This window comes from Staurois parvus, unplaced genomic scaffold, assembly GCF_062004578.1.
Source record: "Staurois parvus isolate SC_StPar_1 unplaced genomic scaffold, SC_StPar_1.0 ptg000694l, whole genome shotgun sequence".
In the NCBI taxonomy this organism is placed as follows: domain Eukaryota; kingdom Metazoa; phylum Chordata; class Amphibia; order Anura; family Ranidae; genus Staurois; species Staurois parvus.
In genome coordinates, this window is record NW_028318490.1 from 2,393,314 (window position 1) to 2,412,673 (window position 19,360).

At 41.5% G+C, this 19,360-nt stretch overlaps 1 protein-coding gene across 1 annotated transcript in view; it reads left to right on the forward strand.

The window, feature by feature from the left end:
- The window catches only part of LOC149446180 (kelch domain-containing protein 1-like), a 38,253-nt gene extending 25,164 nt beyond the window's left edge, over positions 1-13,089 (forward strand). Inside the window, exons 6-11 of the mRNA XM_089652801.1 lie at positions 2,001-2,188; positions 2,286-2,482; positions 4,050-4,141; positions 6,634-6,688; positions 8,264-8,361; positions 12,379-13,089. Of these exons, the coding sequence (XP_089508927.1) occupies positions 2,001-2,188; positions 2,286-2,482; positions 4,050-4,141; positions 6,634-6,688; positions 8,264-8,361; positions 12,379-12,584 (836 nt within the window). The 3' untranslated portion in view covers positions 12,585-13,089. The remainder of the gene's footprint in view (positions 1-2,000; positions 2,189-2,285; positions 2,483-4,049; positions 4,142-6,633; positions 6,689-8,263; positions 8,362-12,378) is intronic.
- The last annotated feature ends 6,271 nt before the right edge of the window (positions 13,090-19,360 follow it).

Sequence of the window (19,360 nt, forward strand, 5' to 3'; positions counted from 1 at the left end):
TATATTATAAATTACAAATTCACCAGGAAGATTGAGCCTCCAACCTGAATATAATACAATGTTATCCAGTGGCCTGGAGCTACTCAAAAGGGAGGGGGAAAAACATATACAGCAAATCTACCTGTAGGCAGAGGCGTAATTGCTGTGAGGCAAATAAGCTGTTTGCCTTGGGCGGCATTTTTCAGGGGGGGGTGGCGCCGTCCCCTGGAAGAAGGGATGTCAGTGATATGTCACTTACTACAGCAGACCCCGCACTGAGGGATGCAATGAAGACTTGGGAGTATCAGGCCTCCCTGGTGCCAGTACCGTCCTCCGGGACCATCACCCAGCCCCAGCTCCCCACCACACAGTGGAGAGCTCCAGGAGCACCGGCCTTCAGAGCTGCCTACAGCCTGGCCGGGTGCACTGCATGCCGGGAGTTGTAGTCCTTCCCCTGCCTCCAACCCACCGCCTCCACAGGAGAACTACAATCCAAGCAAGCTGTGCAGGGCCGGGGCTAAGTTGCTGTCACAGAGGTGGAAATGGGAAGAGAAATGTGGCTGTGAAGAGGAGACATACCGGCAATACATGCACCCGCAACCCAAAATCCCCCCCCCCCCCCCCGGCCTCTACCCCTCCACCGGGCCTGGTGAGTGATCTCCATCCTACTACTATGTATACCATGTATACTATGGGGGGGGAGCTGATAGATACTGCCTGGGACTGCCAGGTGACTGACTCATATATCACTGACCTTCACACCACTCATACCACTGACTGACACCTTCTCACCGCTTATACCACTAACTGACACCTTCACACCACTGTTACCACAAACTGACACCTTCACACTGCTCGTACCACTAACTGACACCTTCACACTGCTCGTACCACTAACTGACACCTTCACACTGCTCGTACCACTAATGACACCTTCACACTGCTCCTACCACTAATGACACCTTCACACCACTCATACCACTAATGACACCTTCACAATGCTCATACCACTAATGACACCTTCTCACCTCTCATACCACTAATGACACCTTCTCACCTCTCATACCACTGACACCTTCACAGAAAAATGTGGCTGACCAACAAGTTCTGCTCAGCGAATGTTGGTGTACTGGAGATAGTGGGAGTGCATTGGGAAGGGTAGGGCGGTTTTTGTGTTGCCTAAGGCAGCACAAAACCTAATTACACCCCTGCCTGTAGTATATGCTAGTTTCTTTACAGGGGTCATTGAACAGAAAAGATTACTCAAAATACTTTAAGATGGAAGAGCCAACTATATTCTAAAAATAAAATTAAGGTATATCATATTATAGTATTATGTTATACCTTGTTATGTTATACCTTAATCTTCATTTTTAGAATATAATTGGCTCTTCTATCTTGAAGTATTTTCAGTATTGTTTTCTGTTCGATGAGTCCTGATAAATATTTGCTTGTGAAATGTTATATAATAGGGATGAGTGTGGAATTGGTGCGCTGACTTGGTTCCCCATTAGTCTCTTGCTCTAGGCCTTCCCCCACCACTGTACGTGCTCTGAGAGTGTCACCCAATTTTAATGTATAACGGGATGATGTAATATACCTTTTTAAAAATTTATGATTTATTTTTGTTTAGATTTGTTTTTTTTTGTGCATAAACAAACTGACAGTTCCTGAAGAAGTGGACTAAGTCCAGGAAACGCGTTAGGCCATAGAGAATCAGTAGCTTGAGAAATGATGCACCAATATGTTGAACCACTGCTGTAATGTTGTACTTGATTGTTTTTATAAGATTTTGTAATGAAGTGAGTTTTATTTGTATGTTTTATTTGTAATAAAAACAAGTATTTTAGTGTTAAATGTTGTGCCTCAAAAGTCACATTTGCCATCAGTAGTTTAATTTTTTTTTTCTTTTTTTGTGGAGTGACATTAAACGCTTCGTAAAATGTTTTTTTTTCTTTGTTTGGTTTAAGCAGGTGGCTAGATTATTGATATGGCTAATACATTTATTCTTATGAATTTAGACAATAACACATGGTCTCCTGTGGAGGCAGTGACTGATGGTTCTACTCCAGAGGCACGCACAGGTCACACTGCAGTCTTTGATCCAGAAAGCCGCCGGATTTATGTGTTTGGAGGTTCCAAAAACAAGAAGTGGTTTAATGATGTTCATATCTTGGATACAGAGGCCTGGAGATGGAGAAGTGTTGAGGTTAGTGAGCACATGTGTCTGCTGCTTATACCTTTACCTGTTTTTGCCAAATTTTTTTAAACTGAAATAAATATTGCAATTTTATTCTCTCCTCTAGGCCCAGGGAAAAGTTCCTCCTCTCTCTTATCATTCTTGTTCCCTGTTTCGGGGAGAATTATTTGTATATGGCGGGGTGTTCCCTCGTCCAAACCCTCAACCAGATGGTTGCAGTGATTCAGTATACATCTTTGATCCTCAGCATGAAATCTGGTACCAGCCTATTGTTTTAGGAAAAAAGCCTTTGGCTCGCTCAGGGTAAGAATTTCTGCAGCAAATTGTGCATATATGTCCTGACCCAAGAAACATAGCAAGGGGTCTGGCTCTCCTGGTGAAATCCCCTCCATCTTCTGTATGTGTGATTTGATTTTTCTACGTTCGTTCTTCAGAAACCCCTGTAGGTTTTTAACTTCTTCTGTCCCTTAATGGACTCTTTCACTCCCATTGAGGGACACAGAAATTCTGTCAGGTTATACTGTCGCTTAAATAATGGAAAGTTTGAGGTTTATAAATCGAAAATCAAATTACTGTTGCCACTGACAAGCAGACAAATGTTAAGCCAGGCCCCATATAACTACTCCTTTACCCAGCATGCCTCAGTTTTTGCTAGTGTCCTAGGAGGTTGGACATAGTTTTTTCAGGTCTGCTCATTTTTTGCTAGCCTTCCTTACTTTGTGGAATTTTTCCTCAAGGACCTTAGTCCCTTTGGTGTCCGTTTGTGAACCAGCGGTAATAGATCGCTGCTCAGTTCTCCAGCATTCTCGGAGAACACAGTTCTCCTGTGAATGCAGTTTATGAAGCAGTTCTCCGAACGAAGGGAGAACGGTCTCCAAACGCTGGAGAACGGTCTACAAACTCTGAAAAACGGCTCATTTTACTATAATCTCTCGAGATTATAGTAAAAGATCAGTTTACTAAACAGAGGTAAACTATCTCTGCTTAGTTTTCGGTCCCTCTGATTCTCCAGCTCTGGGCTGGAGAATCTGGAGGGAGAACACAGATCTCCAGAGAAGGGCTGACATGATCTCCTGAGTGTCATAAACTATGAATGACCAGAGAATAGCTGAGATCTGTTGAATCGCAGCTATTCTCTGTGTCATAAACGGACACCTTTGTTTGAGCGGGTGTCTGTATAGTTGCTATCTGCACCTCTGGGTATGCATTTCCGCAGCCTAGCTTTGGAGGCTGTACTCTGACCTCACTTGACTGGACGTGTTGGGTTAGCCTAGGAATGTGCGTTTCGGGCACTGTGCTCTTCATTGTGGAGCTCTCCAGACCAGAGTGTACTGTATTAACTACAGAATGCTTTCCAGGTCCAAAACTATAGCACAGCCCCATGTAAATATTACTTTTTTTTTTTTTTTCTTGGAGTCCATTGAAGGACAGAGGTGCAACTCCTCTTTGGGTTTTTGTTTGTTTGTTTGTTTTGCCCTAGTGTTGTGTTTTTCTTTTTTTAATTCAGTGAGAGACATGGGTTGTACAAACTGTGTACATTGGGTGCTGCTTTTTCACAAAATTGAGGCATGCTGGCTAGAGTAGGGGTATACAAGGTGGATTTGTAATTCTTCTATTTGCCAGTGCCTTAAAGCACATGTAGGCATCAGTATAATCTGTATTCTGAATTCTTGTGTCCCTCAATAGGACTCCAAGAAAATTGTTTCATAGTAAGCTTAAAAATCTTATTTTACAGTGAGTACAAAAATCCACTTTTTTTTTTTTTTTTTTTTCTCAAGTCATTCAAGACAACATTATATGATTGTTTGCCATGTTTAATTGTATATTAAGAGTAGAGGCCTGTATAACTGACCTGTTTCCTTGTTTTCAGACACACTGCCAGCTTATTAAACAGGGAGCTTTACATATTTGGAGGTTGGGACACACCAGTGTGTTATAATGATCTCTTTCTACTCGATCTGGGTAAGTGAGCTTTGTAAATATTGCAGAATAGTTTATAGATAGACCTCTATGTGTTTAAAGCAGAACTCCACCCAAAAGGGGAAGTTCCACTTTAAGCCTTTGTCCCCCGCTACCCATTAAGGATTGGCACCTTTGGGGGGGGGGGGGGTACCCGAACTTGACAGGTACCCACTTCCGCTACGATCGCCTAGGCGTTCAGAAGTTGTAAGTTGTCCTCCTCGTAGTCTTCTGGGACATGTGACAGGTTCCAGAAGACTATGGAGCCATTCACAAAGCGCAGTGCTTCCCGTGCATGCGCAGTGAGCACCCGGCTGTGAAGCCGCAAGCTGTCACAGCCAGGTGCCCACACTGAAGATGCCAGCACCAGGGAGAGAAGATGGCCGATGAAACCAGCCGTGGTAAGGATACCACTGGACTGAGGGACAGGTAAATGGCTGTATTTTAAGAGTCAGCAGCTACAGTTTTTGTAGCTGCTGACTTTTGTTTTTTTTTCCAGGTGGAACTTCACTTTAAGTAACTTTAAACGTTCGTTGAATGAATTTCACAAGCATTTGTGCAGGTTGCACAAATTTCCCCATATTTTCTATTACAAATATGATCCTTCAGCTCTATCTAATGACAAAAATGTAGGGTTTTTTTTCGTTTAGTCTCTTCATTACCTCTTCTCTAATCTTCTTTTCACATCACCTGCACACACACACCTGTTCTCACGGCTACCTACATTTAGCTCTCGGGCTGTCTGTTCTCCAAGCCTCTGTGACCAAGCCCACTATGGGTGGGGCAAAATGCATCAGAGGCGTGGCCAGAGCAGTGGGTGAGGCCATCCACTACACGGTGTTGTAGCCTGACTCCTGGGGATTGGTCTTGAGCAGTGTTCACCCCCTCACACATTACTAAGTGTTTGGAGTAACTTGGGACGCTGCTCCCTTCTATTTTCTCTGCTGGCAGGGTGACTAAAATCTATAACCAGCCTTGAGCAGCACCAGAAACTTTCAAATGAGTGGTCTTTATACTTTAATTTGAATGGAGTAAATTACATCAGTTGATCTTTCACCAGTATTTTTAGTTGCTTGCCTGCCACCCTATAGTAGAAGTACTGCTACAGGGCAGCAGGGCTGCACAAAAGCATGTATACACTGTATACGTGATTTGCATTTTCGGGTAGGGGGCACACGCATGCCTCCCTATTTTTGTCTGCACTGGTGGCTAGGGATGTCAATCACCAGATCTCGGTCAGAGATTCCCCACCGGCGATCATCAGGCAAAGCTGACAGGGGAGAGACCTATGTAAACAACACAGGTCTCTCTCCTGCCAGCAAGGACATGCTACTTAGTATTTCTTTGCGCAGCAGAGAAATATAAAGCAGCATGTCTCCCTAGTAAAACACACACAGCACATAATGTAAAACAGCACACAGTTAACCCTTTGATCGCCTCAGATGTTAACCCCTTTCTGCCCAGTGTCATTAGTACAGTGTCAGTGCTTTTTATTAGCACTGATCTCTGTATTCGTGTCATTGGGATGTCAGTGGCAGTTAGTCAGTTCCCCCCAGTGTAAGAATGCCCTCCACAGTCCTGCTATAAGTCGCTAATCGCCACCATTACTAGTATGTGTGTGTGTATATATATATATATATATATATATATATATTATATTATAATATAAAAAATTCCAGCATATATACACTGCCATTTGTAGATGCTATAACTTTCACATAAACCAATTTACATGGATTGGGCTTTTTTTTTTTTTTTTTTTTCTTAAGCAGAGACATGTAGCAGAATATATTGTGGCCTAAATGTATGAAGAAATTTGATTTAAAATTTTTTAACTGGATATGTTTTATAGCAAGAAGTCAAAAATATTGTTTTGTTTTTTTTTTTTCTTCAATTCAAAATTGTCAGTCTTTTTTTTGTTTATAGCACAAAAAATAAAATCAAAACCGCAGAGGTGATAAAATACCACCGAAAGAAAGCTCTATTTTTGTAGGGGAAAAAAAAGACAAATTTAATTTATGTGACGCAGTGCCGTGTTGCAAAAAATGGCCTGGTCTGGAAGAAAGGAAGGGGGAGGGGGGGGTTGCAAAAGTCTCTGGAGGGCAAGTGGTTAAAGGATGACTCCACAAGTGTTGAGTAAAAAAACATTCCCCTCTGGGTTACTATGTACATTGCAAGAATTTAACCAAAATTTGTTGCAGACTGTTATTCTGTAGAAGAAATAGCTGTTTGTCTGATAATTAAAAAGTCACTCCCATTCCACTTTCCATGAACACAATCAGCTTGCATTGTTCTAATGAGGAAAGTGGCAGGGTCTGAATCCCTTTGTATGTTATTTTCTGTTTAAAAACACAAAGGGCCTAAATATCGAGCTTGCCTGGTATTAGGTACATAAATAATAATGCTAAACATTTTTATTTGAAACGTTAATATTTTCGAATATTTGCTGTGTGTTTTCTGTTGCTCTCACTCCTAACTTTTTTACTTTGCTTCAGGACTTATGGAATTCTCTCCAGTTGAGGTGAATGGTAGCTCCCCCAGTTGTCGATGGTAAGGAAAACTTGGTAATTCTGCCTGGACTTACCTGTCTCCGTGAGCCTCCCATAAGAAAATATCTCAAAGACATAACTGCTTTTCCTTTTTTGGAATCACATTTCCATTTTCATTTTCCAGTTACATGAAATGAAGAAACTAACTGTTATGGGCAATGCATGGAGATTTGTTTACAAAAAATGAGCAAAAAATTGATCTCCTAGAAGCAGTGATGTTACAACTGTAAAATTCAGCATTTCTGTGAATCTGCCCAGTGGAGGTTTTTGTGCGGATTTCTCTATACTTGAGTTTCTCTGTATTACAAGCAGGCATTTTTATTACAACTTTTCATATATAATTATTGCTTCATGGTTTTAGCTGTCTGAAAAGAAATGAAAGGGACGTATTATAAGCAAATTAAAAACCGACTGCTATTCACAAATGAATTGTGAGTTTAATCAAAACAGAAAATGTATGCTTTCTGAATAGGTGTCTAATTTGGATCCCTTAGGCTGCCAATTCTTACAAGGTCATGTCTGTTCTTGATGATATTGTTAACATGTTGTAGACATTTATGCCACCTTTTAAATGCACATTTAAATCTGTGCCCATCCTTAAGATGGAACCATCTGAATATATTGAGAAGTCGTAGTGTATCTATCAATGTTCCTGTTCATGCATCACACAGAAAAGGGTAGACACAGTGCATACATGAGTTTGTGCAGTTACCTGCTTAGTTGTGATCATTGCTTCGTATAAAGAACTTAAAGTGGGATTTAAGTCTAGATCTGACTAAGCTTAGAACGGCTCCCATTCCCCTTCTAACTACCCTGTAGAAAGAAGATGCTTATACATACCTATTCTCAAAGCATTTCAGTCCTGTCATGTGATCTCTGCAGCAGCTACCTTAAGGGAAGAGGAAAGAGTGCTTACAACGGATGGAATGCCTGGGCTGTGAAGTCATCCATAGGCTTACTATGGGGCATCTCTTGTAGGCTCTTCCTCTTCTAACCTGAAGCCGGCCGCTGGGAGTCGATCCAATGACCGGAGGGCCTGAAAATAGGTAAGTATAAGCATCTTCCTATTACAAGTCAGTTAGGAGGGGAGGGGAGGGGGGGTGGAAGCAATTTTAAACTTAGTTAGATGTAACCACCTGGATTTCTACTTTAAAGCCCTTTGTACTGTAGCTGGTGAATTCTTATTGGTTCATAAGTATACCTGTGTATGGTATAGCTTTGTAAATGCCCATTAAATTGCTTTCCCTGAAAAATGAAAAAACAAAAGACCCAAAAAACTAGCATTTCCACTTCTTGTTATTCAGTAAATTGAATAGTGGAATATATACATAACATTTTTACAATCCTTGGTATCTTCCAATAGTTACCCAGATCACCGCTAAATTAAACTTCAAAAACTTTACTTCTAATGATGCCAGAACTGATGGTGGAAGAAGCACAAATAAATGTCAGCATGTAGGCTTTCAATGGACAGTGTCATGTTTGCTAAACAAAGTATTTTTAAATAAGTTACTTTAGTTATAAAATGTTCGATTTATGTACATGTATAAATTGATCACATAGCTTTTCTTTTCAGCTGGCATTCAGCTGCCTCCATGTCGGATACGTCGTTCCTAATCCATGGAGGCTATGATGGGAATCAGGCCTTAAGTGACACCCATATGTTTAATACAGGTAAAAATGCGACTTGTTTTTTACTTTTATTTATTTTCCAATGTTTGACTGTTGCTACTAAGGGGTTTAAAATTAACCCATTAGCCATTTTAAACTTTCAAACATGAGAGTTGCATAACAGAGCATATACTGATATTGTAAGCTGGAAAAAGCTCTTCTGTGTGCCCCTACACTTTGCTGGGGACCTGACTTAAGGCAACAGGATCATCAGCTGCGGTTTTCCTGTCTGATGAGCGTATGCTTTTAAGCAACTGAGGCATTTGAATTGGGCATAAAGACTGAAGTTGGCAGAAATGAGCTCTAAAGCCAATCCCTTGTTTCAAAAAGGTAACAAAGATGGCTTCTCATTTAACAAAGTGATAACGCATCATGTGGCGCTTCCTGCCGGGCAGGATATTTGCAAGACAAAAAATGTCTCAAAGTGTCACTTCAACTACTTTTTTGCTGTTAGTTCATTTGCAGCACATTGAAAAAAGCCTGCTGCAAATTAGCTACTTGCTGACCGCCCACAGCACTTTTACTGCGGGCGGGTGACATGTACAGGCAAAGCAACGTACCTGTACATTATTTTGCCTGTACTGACACTTGGCAGCATGGACACAGCAGAATGCGGATCCTGTTATTTGAGATCTGGTGATTGCTATGCAGTCACATGATTCCAATGTCAACAAAGCTGGTATGACTGAATTTCATTCATATCAGCTTTGCTTCTGGTACTAGTGAGCTGTGATTGGCCCACTGCTATCCCATGGTACCTGGGCCAATCGCAGCACAATGTGATTAGCTGTAGCCAGTCACAGATCACTAGTATTCTGAACTGTCATGAACTTAACCCATTCATGAAAGTTCAAAGCATTTCTTGTGCAACGGTCTTCATTGTACCAGCAATCAATGAGTTTACACAAAAAAAGAAAAATCCCTGATCCTACCATAGTTTGTGGAATATATACACCTTTCCTACAGACTAAATAGTATACAGTAATTGGGGTTTTTTTTTTTTTATTTCCCAAAGACATGCAGAAGAATACATTTTGGCTTAAATGTATGAAGAAACTATTATTTTTTTAATTAAGATAAGCTGTATAATGGGGAAAAAATGATATAGATATATATATATATATATATATATATATATATATATATAAAAATATAAAAAAAAATTCAGTCTTTTTCATTTATATAGTTAAAACCCCACTGGTGATCAAATACTACCAAAAGAAAGCTCTATTTGTGTGAAAAAAAATGATATACATTTCATTTGTATACAGTGTTGCATGACTGCGCAATTGCTAGTTAAAGTAACGCAGTGCCGAATAGCAAAAAATGCTCTGGTCATGAGGGGGGTAAAATCTTCCGGAGTTGAAGTGGTTAAAGTGTTACTAAAGCCCGGATCCTGCATTTACTATATCTGTTCTCCCACTGTACACAGAATATGGAAATGCAATTTTTTTGATAAATATAAACTGCTAAATACCGTTTCGCATCAGCAGTTAGAGCACACTTGAGACTTATATCAGTGTCCAGCAGTGCACTGGTTAAAGCTTTTAGGAGGAGTTTTCATTCTCCCCTGATTGTCCTGTGAGGCTGTAAGACCCTGACCTTCTGCCTGGAAAGCGCTGATTGGCCCTGTTTTGATCACAAGCACTGTCAAGAAAAAAAAAAACACAAAAAAAAAAACTCTAGCAGTACACACGAAACAGCACGTGCAGCTTGCCTCCTAGGCTCTGTTCTATCAGCAGATCGATTGGTTTCACAGTGAATATAACAAGCATGCTTTACTGCATATACAAACAGATTTTAGTTTTGTAGGTTTAGTAACACTTTAAGTTACAGACCTAGTCAAAAAAAAAAAAACTGCTGCAGGTTTAAAGGATAAGTTCACCTTTGGGAACATGTTACATGTTCCACTTGTTTTTGGGGTAGAACATGTAACATGTTCCCACTACTGTAGCTTTCCCCCTGATCAACAACCCCCGCCCCCCCCATGTGACAGCGGCCGGGGATCTTCTTCCCACACCTGCTGTCACAATTTGAAAAGAGCAAGACCATGTGGGGCTCAGAGTTCTGTAAATGAATAGACTACAAGTACCGACAGCCTTTGCAGACGATGCTTTGTAGTTCTCGATGGACTGCAAGGGCGGTGGTGAGCATCCTCTTACTGCAGTCCAGGAAGAATCAGTGAACTAACTGCCTGCCCTTATTGGAGGTATGGACAGACCGCTGCACTGACAGCCGACAGGAACCTGACACTGCTCCTCCAATCTTCTGATCGTGGGTGTAATGCTTTCCAGGTTTCTAAGAAAAAATAAATAGTAAATGTATATGTTTTTATCTGCAAAACAATGTGTAATTTTTTTTAAAAGGTGAACTTCTTTAAAGTGCGCCTTATTTGCAGTAACCTCCCACACCAACTTGTAATGACTGAATTTCGGGCCTCATTCTGCCCCCCACTAATTTTTAGCCGATTATTGGCAGCCTCACTGGGTAAAAGAAATTTATAGAAGGCAAGAAGAGGCTTGCAAGTTCTGACAATGTTGAAGTACGAGAGCTTTGCCTGTTCAGCTGTAATAAGAAGATTTTAGAGCCTGCCTGCATGTTATACCTGTAGCAGAGCTTTTCCAATGACAGTTGCTTTAGATAACTCACTAAAGTAAGGTTCTAATTACTAATGTACTTTAGCCCCTTGTTTTTGCATTTTCCATGTTCTGTCTTTTGTGATATTAACCAATTTAATTTGGTGGGAAAACCTTTGATAAAAGCTGAATAATAATTTACTACTACTAAACTACTGCATCATATTTCTAAAGTACCGTATTTTTCGCTCCATAAGACGCACCTGACCATAAGATGCGCCTAGGTTTTAGAGGTGAAAAAAAAGAAAAAAAATATTCTGAACCAATGGACTGCAGACATAGTACAGAAAATGACCAGAGACTGCAGACACAGTACAGAAGATGACCAGAGACTGAGGAATCAGTACAGAAAATGACCAGAGACTGCGGAATCAGTACAGAAAATGACCAGAGACTGCAGACACAGTACAGAAGATGACCAGAGACTGTGGAATCAGTACAGAAAATGACCAGAGACTGCAGACACAGTACAGAAGATGACCAGAGACTGTGGAATCAGTACAGAAGATGACCAGAGACTGCGGACACAGTACAGGAGATGACCAGAGACTGCGGACACAGTACAGGAGATGACCAGAGACTGCAGACACAGTACAGAAGATGACCAGAGACTGCAGACACAGTACAGGAGATGACCAGAGACTGCGGACACAGTACAGGAGATGACCAGAGACTGCGGACACAGTACAGGAGATGACCAGAGACTGCGGACACAGTACAGGCGATGACCAGAGACTGCGGACACAGTACAGGCGATGACCAGAGACTGCGGACACAGTACAGGCGATGACCAGAAACTGCGGACACAGTACAGGAGATGACCAGAGACTGCGGACCTTTGGGGAGGGAGGGGGAGCGGGCACCTGAATTTGACAGGTACCCGCTCCCACTCCCGCGGAGTTGTCCTCCCTTTACTGCACATGCGCGAGAAGCGCTGTACTTTGTGAATGGCGTGGAAAAGTGCGTCTTATGGAGCGAAAAATACGGTACATATGCAACATCAAGATAATTTAACTGTTGCAACTCTGTCCCGTAATACCTAGCTATACTGTACATGAAATTTTATTTGGTGAGCAAAATATTTTTTCTTGCCTCAAGTTGACTCAAAATGAATGGACGGCAAGGATTAAATCTCATGCTTGCAACTGTTTCAGCTTGTGCATGAAACCTTAGGCCACCGGTGGTTCAACTATTGGTAACACCTTAGTAACAATCAATAAAATGTGTTTGTCAACATCAACCGAATCCTTAGTATGTCTGTACTGCTGAGGGCAGTGAATGCATATTTTCAGATTTATTTCCAAACTGGATATTGTAAGGTGGAATAGTAAAATAAATAGATTTGGAAAACATTGCCCAATGAAAGTTTATTTTTCTCTTACAGTGACAAAGACTTGGACTGCTTTGGTTCACAAATCATTGCCTCGTTCTCCACGTGCGGGGTACTCTATGCTGACCCTCCCTGGTGGGAAAGAGGAAAGTAAGGATTGCAGGCCTCAGGAATTGCTGATCTTTGGTGGAGGAGACAACGAAGGGCAGTTCTACTGTGATACTGTCAGACTGCAGATAACAGATATTGTGGATCTGTAGAGGTCTAACATCTCTTCTGTTTATAAATCTTTTATTTTGTATATAAACATGCATTGTGATTGTATAGAATTTTATTAAAGGCTGGCTCTCTTATAAAGTATTTACTGTAAGTGGTCATATTTAACAGATAAACTTATGTACACAGCAGAAAGTTCAAATGCGGATAAAAAGGCGACTTTCAGCTGCATTAATAGAGCTCGTTTTATTGGATTGTACATTTGAATTCTGAGTGTCTCTTTTCACTGTAAAGGAGGTTTTAAACAATTATGAGTAGTTAGAAAGCAGTTTTACATATTCTTTATATTTGTTCTTTGTGTCAAAGTGCTTGTTTGGTATTTCTGTTAAATATAGGTATTGGTTAATAGCAGTGCTGTTTTTGTTTGTCTCTTTTTCTGGATCATGTTATTTTGATGCAGGTTTGTCTGTATTAAAAATTTTGTGCCATGCCATTGGTGTGACAAATTTTCAAAGTGTCATTCATATAATAAAATCTATAAGAATTGTACATTTGTGTGCAAACAATTTTGATGGTGAAACATCTGTGCCAAAAGCAGAGGTTAGTGTTCAGAAGCCGAGAACAAATGTACCATTTACAGTATAGTTCTGCTGGCTGAAAGTTGAACTTTACCTATACCAGTTTGAAAACAATGAATGTACTTTAACAAAAGAACAAACATTCCACTTTAATAATCATGCTTTCAAAATGAGTGTGTTGTGAATTGCCTCCAGCATTGCTCCTGCTTCTTTTTGCTGGGGTATAAGGGGAAAAAAAAGGAATAAAGAGTACCAGGGTGCACTTGACACCACAATGACCAGTATGACCCAGAGGATGTATAAGGTCAAATAACTGCATGGTGAAATTCCCCAACACTGGGCCAGGTGTACAGGGTGGAGAAGGGGAGAGGGGGGGAAAGAAGAAAGAGGGTAGCAGGCCAGATGTTGTGGGAAGGAGGGTCTAGGTATACCAGACACATGAGGAAAAAGTACAGGCACAGAGAGGAAGATTAGCAACTAAAAGGAGTGAGAAAAAACAAGTACCTAGAAGAGCAAGGTTTCTCGCTTGGTGCACACGAACCAAAGTCTCAGGAGGTCAACCAGATGGCGAAACCTCCTGCAGGTAGGTATCAGTATAGACAAAGCATTGTCAGGGTTTCCAAGTATCACAGAAGGTCTCTTCCTGGTTATGCAGGGTAGCCGTAAGGGTTTAAATAATTAACAAAAAAGATAAAATGTCCAATCTCAGTGAAGCAGAATGAATAAATCTACAGTTGCTGATCCATATATTCTTTCCTCATTCACAAATTAACCGCTTCCCAACCGCCCTATAGCAGAAGTACTGCTTCAGGGCTGCACAAAATCACTTATATACAGTCATGGCCGAAATTGTTGGCACCCTTGATATTTTTCCTGAAAATCAAGTATTTCACACAAAAAAGGTATTGCATTAACACATGTTTTGCTATACACATGTTTATTCCCTTTGTATGTATTGGAACAAATATAAAACAGAGGCAGAAAAGCAAATATGACATAATGTCACACAAAACCCCAAAAATGGGCTGGACAAAAGTATTGGCACCCTTAACTTAATATTTGGTTGCACACCCTTTGGAAAACATAACTGAAATCAGTCGCTTCCTATAACCATCAATAAGCTTCTGACACCTCTCACCCGGAATTTTGGACCACTCTTCCTTTGCAAACAGCTCCAGGTCTCTCTTATTGGAAGGACACCTTTTCCCAACAGCAATTTTAAGATCTCTCCACAGGTGTTCAATGGGATTTAGATCTGGGCTCATTGCTGGCCACTTCAGAACTCTCCAGCGCTTCTTTGCCATCCATTTCTGAGTGCTTTTTGACGTATGTTTGGGGTCATTGTCCTGCTGGAAGACCCAGGATCTTGGACGCAAACCCAGCTTTCTGACACTGGGCCCTACAGTGCGACCCAAAATCCTTTGGTAATCCTCAGATTTCATGATGCCTTGCACACAGTCAAGGCACCCAGTGCCAGAGGCAGCAAAACAACCCCAAAACATCATTGAACCTCCACCATATTTTACCGTAGGTACTGTGTTTTGTTCTTTGTAGGCCTCATTCCGTTTTCGGTAAACAGTAGAATGATGTGCTTTACCGAAAAGCTCTATCTTGGTCTCATCTGTCCACAAGACGTTTTCCCAGAAGGCTTTTGGCTTACTCAAGTACATTTTGGCAAACTGTAGTCTTGCTTTTTTATGTCTCTGTGTCAGCAGTGGGGTCCTCCTGGGTCTCCTGCCATAGCGTTTCATTTCATTTAAATGTCGACGGATAGTTCGCGCTGACACTGATGCTCCCTGAGCCTGCAGGACAGCTTGAATGTCTTTGGAACATGTTTGGGGCTGCTTATCCACCATCCGGACTATTCTGCGTTGCAATCTTTCATCAATTTTCCTCATCCGTCCACGACCAGGGAGATTAGCTACAGTGCCATGGGTTGCAAACTTCTTGATAATGTTGCGCACTGTGGACAAAGGCAAATCTAGTTCTCTGGAGATGGACTTGTAACCTTGAGATTGTTGATATTTTGCCACAATTTTGGTTCTCAGGTCCTCAGACAGTTCTCGTCTCCTCTTTCTGTTGTCCATGCTTAGTGTGGCACAGACAGACACACAATGCAAAGGTTAAGTGAACGTCTCTCCTTTTTATCTGCTTTCAGGTGTGATTTCTATATTGCCCACACCTGTTACTTGCCCCAGGTGAGTTTACAGGAGCATCACATGCTTGTAACATTCTTATTTATCCGCAGTTGTGAAAGGGTGCCAATACTTTTGTCCAGCCCATTTTTGGAGGTTTGTGTGACATTATGTCGAATTTGCTTTCTTTCCTCCCTTTTTTTGTTTTGTCCCAATACACACAAAGGGAATAAACATGTGTATAGCAAAACATGTGTTAATGCAATACGTTTCGTGAGAAATACATGATTTTCAGGAAAAATATCAAGGGTGCCAACAATTTCGGCCATGACTGTAAATGTGATTTTGTATTTCCGGGTAGGGGGCGCGTGCTGCTGTACCTGCACAGCCATTGGCAGCTTCAGCTGTCGATCACCGAGATCTGGTCGGAGATTCCATGCTGGCACCCGGCGATTGCCGAGGAACACTGAAAGCGGAGAGGTCTGTATGTAAACAATACACATCTCTACCCTGCCAGCTCCAGCAAGCTGCTTTGCATAGCAGAGCAATACAAAGCAGCATGCTTACACAGTAAAGCACACACAAACAACACAGTAAAACAGCACCCTTTGATCGCCCCAGATGTTAACCCCTTCCTGCCCAGTATCATTAGTACAGGGGCAGTGCTTTTTATTAGCACTGATGACTGTATTAGTGTCAGTCTGTTCCTCTCCAGTGTCATAGTGCCCGCTGCAGTCCCGCTATAAGTTGCTGAGCACCGCCATTACTATTAAAAATACCAGTATATATACTGCCATTTGTAGACGCTATAACTCACGTAAACCAATTTATTTACACGTATTGCGATTTTTTTTTTTTTTTTTTTTTTTTTTTTTAGCGAAGACAGCAAAACACATTTTGGCCTAAATTATATTTTTATTTACTAGATATATGTTGTTTATAGCGCAAAAAAATAAACACACAGGCAATCAAATACCACCGGAAGAAAGGTCCATTTGTGGGAAAAGAGGGACATAAATTTCATTTGGTTGCAGCATTACATGACCGCGCAATTGTCAGTTAAAAGAATGCAGCACCGTATCGCAAAAAATGGCCTGTTCAGGAAGGGGGATAAATCCTCAGGAGTGTGGATTAGTGGTTAAAAGAACTCCCTCCTTCCTTTGTTGGAAGGGGAGGGATCAGCCATGTAAACAGTAACATGTGATCCACGTGATGGCCAATCACATGATACAAAGCCCCTTGTCTTGTGCCGAATCATCAGCGCTTTGTGGGTGGAACAGCTGTGAGACGGATTTTTATTCAGAGCCGTTTATAAACCGCACTGGGCAAATAAAGGACTGCCTATCCACCTTATAGATTTTACTGCATAGTTACATTGGTCCTGTTTGGACTAATGTAATCATACATATGCAATGGTAGTGGAAGTGCAGAAACATTGTGATCACATTGAGTTCCGGGTCCTGTGCCAAGTAGCTGCTCTGCTCCATAGGAACCACAGGAGGTTGCTTTCTTGGCACAGATGCCTTTCACAGAACACCTTGCATTTTTCCTCAATGAAAGCAGTGTTCTCTGATTGGATGAGGTGATGGTTGTGACATCACTACACCCCACCTCTGGACCTAGTCAAATCACAGAATGCCTTGCATTCATGGGAAAAAATGCAAAGCATTCTGTGAATAGCTCCCATGCAGACTGAGCCATGGAACCCAGACAACAGCCATGGCTGTAGCAGCAGCAATTGTTACAGTGATTCTCTGCTTTCACAGCAAACCCCTCAGGTATGGCATATGCATAATTACATTGACTCCATACCTTGAGTTCAGCTTTAAAGATCTACCCTTCTAGAAAAGGAATAAAGGAAACCATTCCTAGAGAAAGGATGAGGCTGCCATTGCTAGCCTTATATCCTGTAAATTTTGTTGGGCTGTCAATGTGATCTTCTGGCTCCATCTTGCGTCCTCATGGATGGAATTCAAAGGTCCAGGATTATTCTGCTGGGCAGCAATCCAGTCCACATATGACACATTTCTAGTCTATTAGAAATGTGATTCAGCAACGGTGACCAAAGTGGAGGTTTTGTAGTTCTAAATTAATTTAACAATATGCCTGTTGATTAAAGTACTTCACTACCCTCTCGTTTGGGGTTCTCTGTCCCATCTGTGTATTCTGTCATGCTTGTGTTAGGAAAAGTGAAAATCTTATACTTACCTATCAGTAGTTTTCCTTTTCCGAGCGGACCTCCAGTCATGTTTGTAAAAATTAAAATCAGTAGCTACAAACAATAAACCGCCACTCACTTTTCCCAAGATCCACTGATGTGCTCGGCCCAGCGGTTTTCAGTTTGTGTCCTCTCCCTGGCATCTTTACAATGGGCACCTGACTGTGACAGCTTGGAGCAGAAGTGTAAGCAGATACCTGTCAAAATCAGGTACTTGCTCCCCTAGCCCCCCCCCTCCCCCCCAATGCACTATTTCACAAACAGGAGCAGGGGAGGAGGCCTTAAAGCAGAACTTCTCCTTTTAGGTGAAGCTCTGCTTTAACCCACCTGGCGGTATTCCTGAGTGTAGCTCGGGGGTTAACTTTCAGTACCAGAAGCGGTAACCCCAAGCTACACTCGGGATTACACTGCAGCGTTGCTCAGGGATTCCCTCCTGCACTTACCTTGTCCTGCGCTCCCACGATATCCCTTCTGCAGCGTCCCCGGCCATCTCTGGCCGATGCCGGCATCTGTCTTCCGGGTTCCATTCCCTACGAGCGTTGGGACATACAGGGGACAGAACCGGCGGGAAATTCAAAAATGTGACATTCACTAAATACACTAAAATCTTATAGTATTACATTACTGTATCAAACCATTTCACATACATTTTGTCCCGAGTGCTTTGTCCTGTGCCCTGCCTGCATTTTTACCTTTCTTTCTTCCTGGACACTGAGATACGTCCATGGCAGCCAAAAAGCGTCCCTTTAGGTCAAAAGCGGTCTTAGACCAGCTAGAGAACAGTGATAGTAAATTAGAGCCACTTGCAGAATTGAGTGATAATGATTCGTGGGGAAATTCGTCATCAGACACTGAAAATGATTTTGCGACTAAGCTCAGTGATGTGCGAACTTGGCGCTATATTTCAAATTTCAGTGTTTTTGGTTTGATTATATTGAATTAAATTTATTATTATATTATTTTTTATGATTATTTATATTATAATTTATGATCTTGTGTTTCAAATTTTATTATACCTGGGATGTTTACTAGACTCTTGTTCGGACAGATTTCAGTAAGTTATTCCTAAGAATTACAGGCCTACAATAAAAAAAACAAACATATTTCCATGCAAAAAAAAATATACCGCTTTGAGCACAGAAATATTGACATAAATCAGACCGCTAGGGAGGTTAGGCATGAGAGTACAAAACCCTCCCAGGGTTTCACATTGAGTACAGCTTTCTGGTGGGTGTTTCATTTACAGTATGTACAGTACTGTGATTGAACAGGGGAGTGGACCTATACCTATGAGTGTATGCGGTCATGATTAAAGTGGAATGCCAGTTAAAAATAAAAAAAAACTCCTTAAATTTATCATATAAATATATAATATGTATTGTTTGAATTTATGAATTTTTAATTAGAAACAGCAGTCCAATCTAGACAGTCAGCAATCCCCCTCTCCTGACACCGGTGTGCCTGTTCAGCCGAATGTGGCTGCTTACAGGCACTTCCTGGTACCGTTGCCAGTGTCTGTGTAAGCAGCACAGCCCCATCCTGCCTGGCTCTGCCTTTGTCCCACCCCATCCAAGACGTCATTCTGAATGGAGTGCGATGTAGCTCCTCCCATCCCCTTGGCTGGCGAATCAAGTACATCAATTATGAAAGGGACATAGCTGGACCCAATGAGACACATCCACCAGCTGCCCATATAGTATGAATGTAGGAACAATCCTGGTCACGTGACAAGGGAATGCAAACAAGGTAGAAACATAACAATCTCAACATTTTTTTCATTTAAGGAATGACTTCTATCTCCTTAATAAACACATGGGAATATTATGTTGCAAGCCTTTCTTCCACATTAAGCATCATGAAAGGAAAATTGCCGATAGGCAAGTATACAA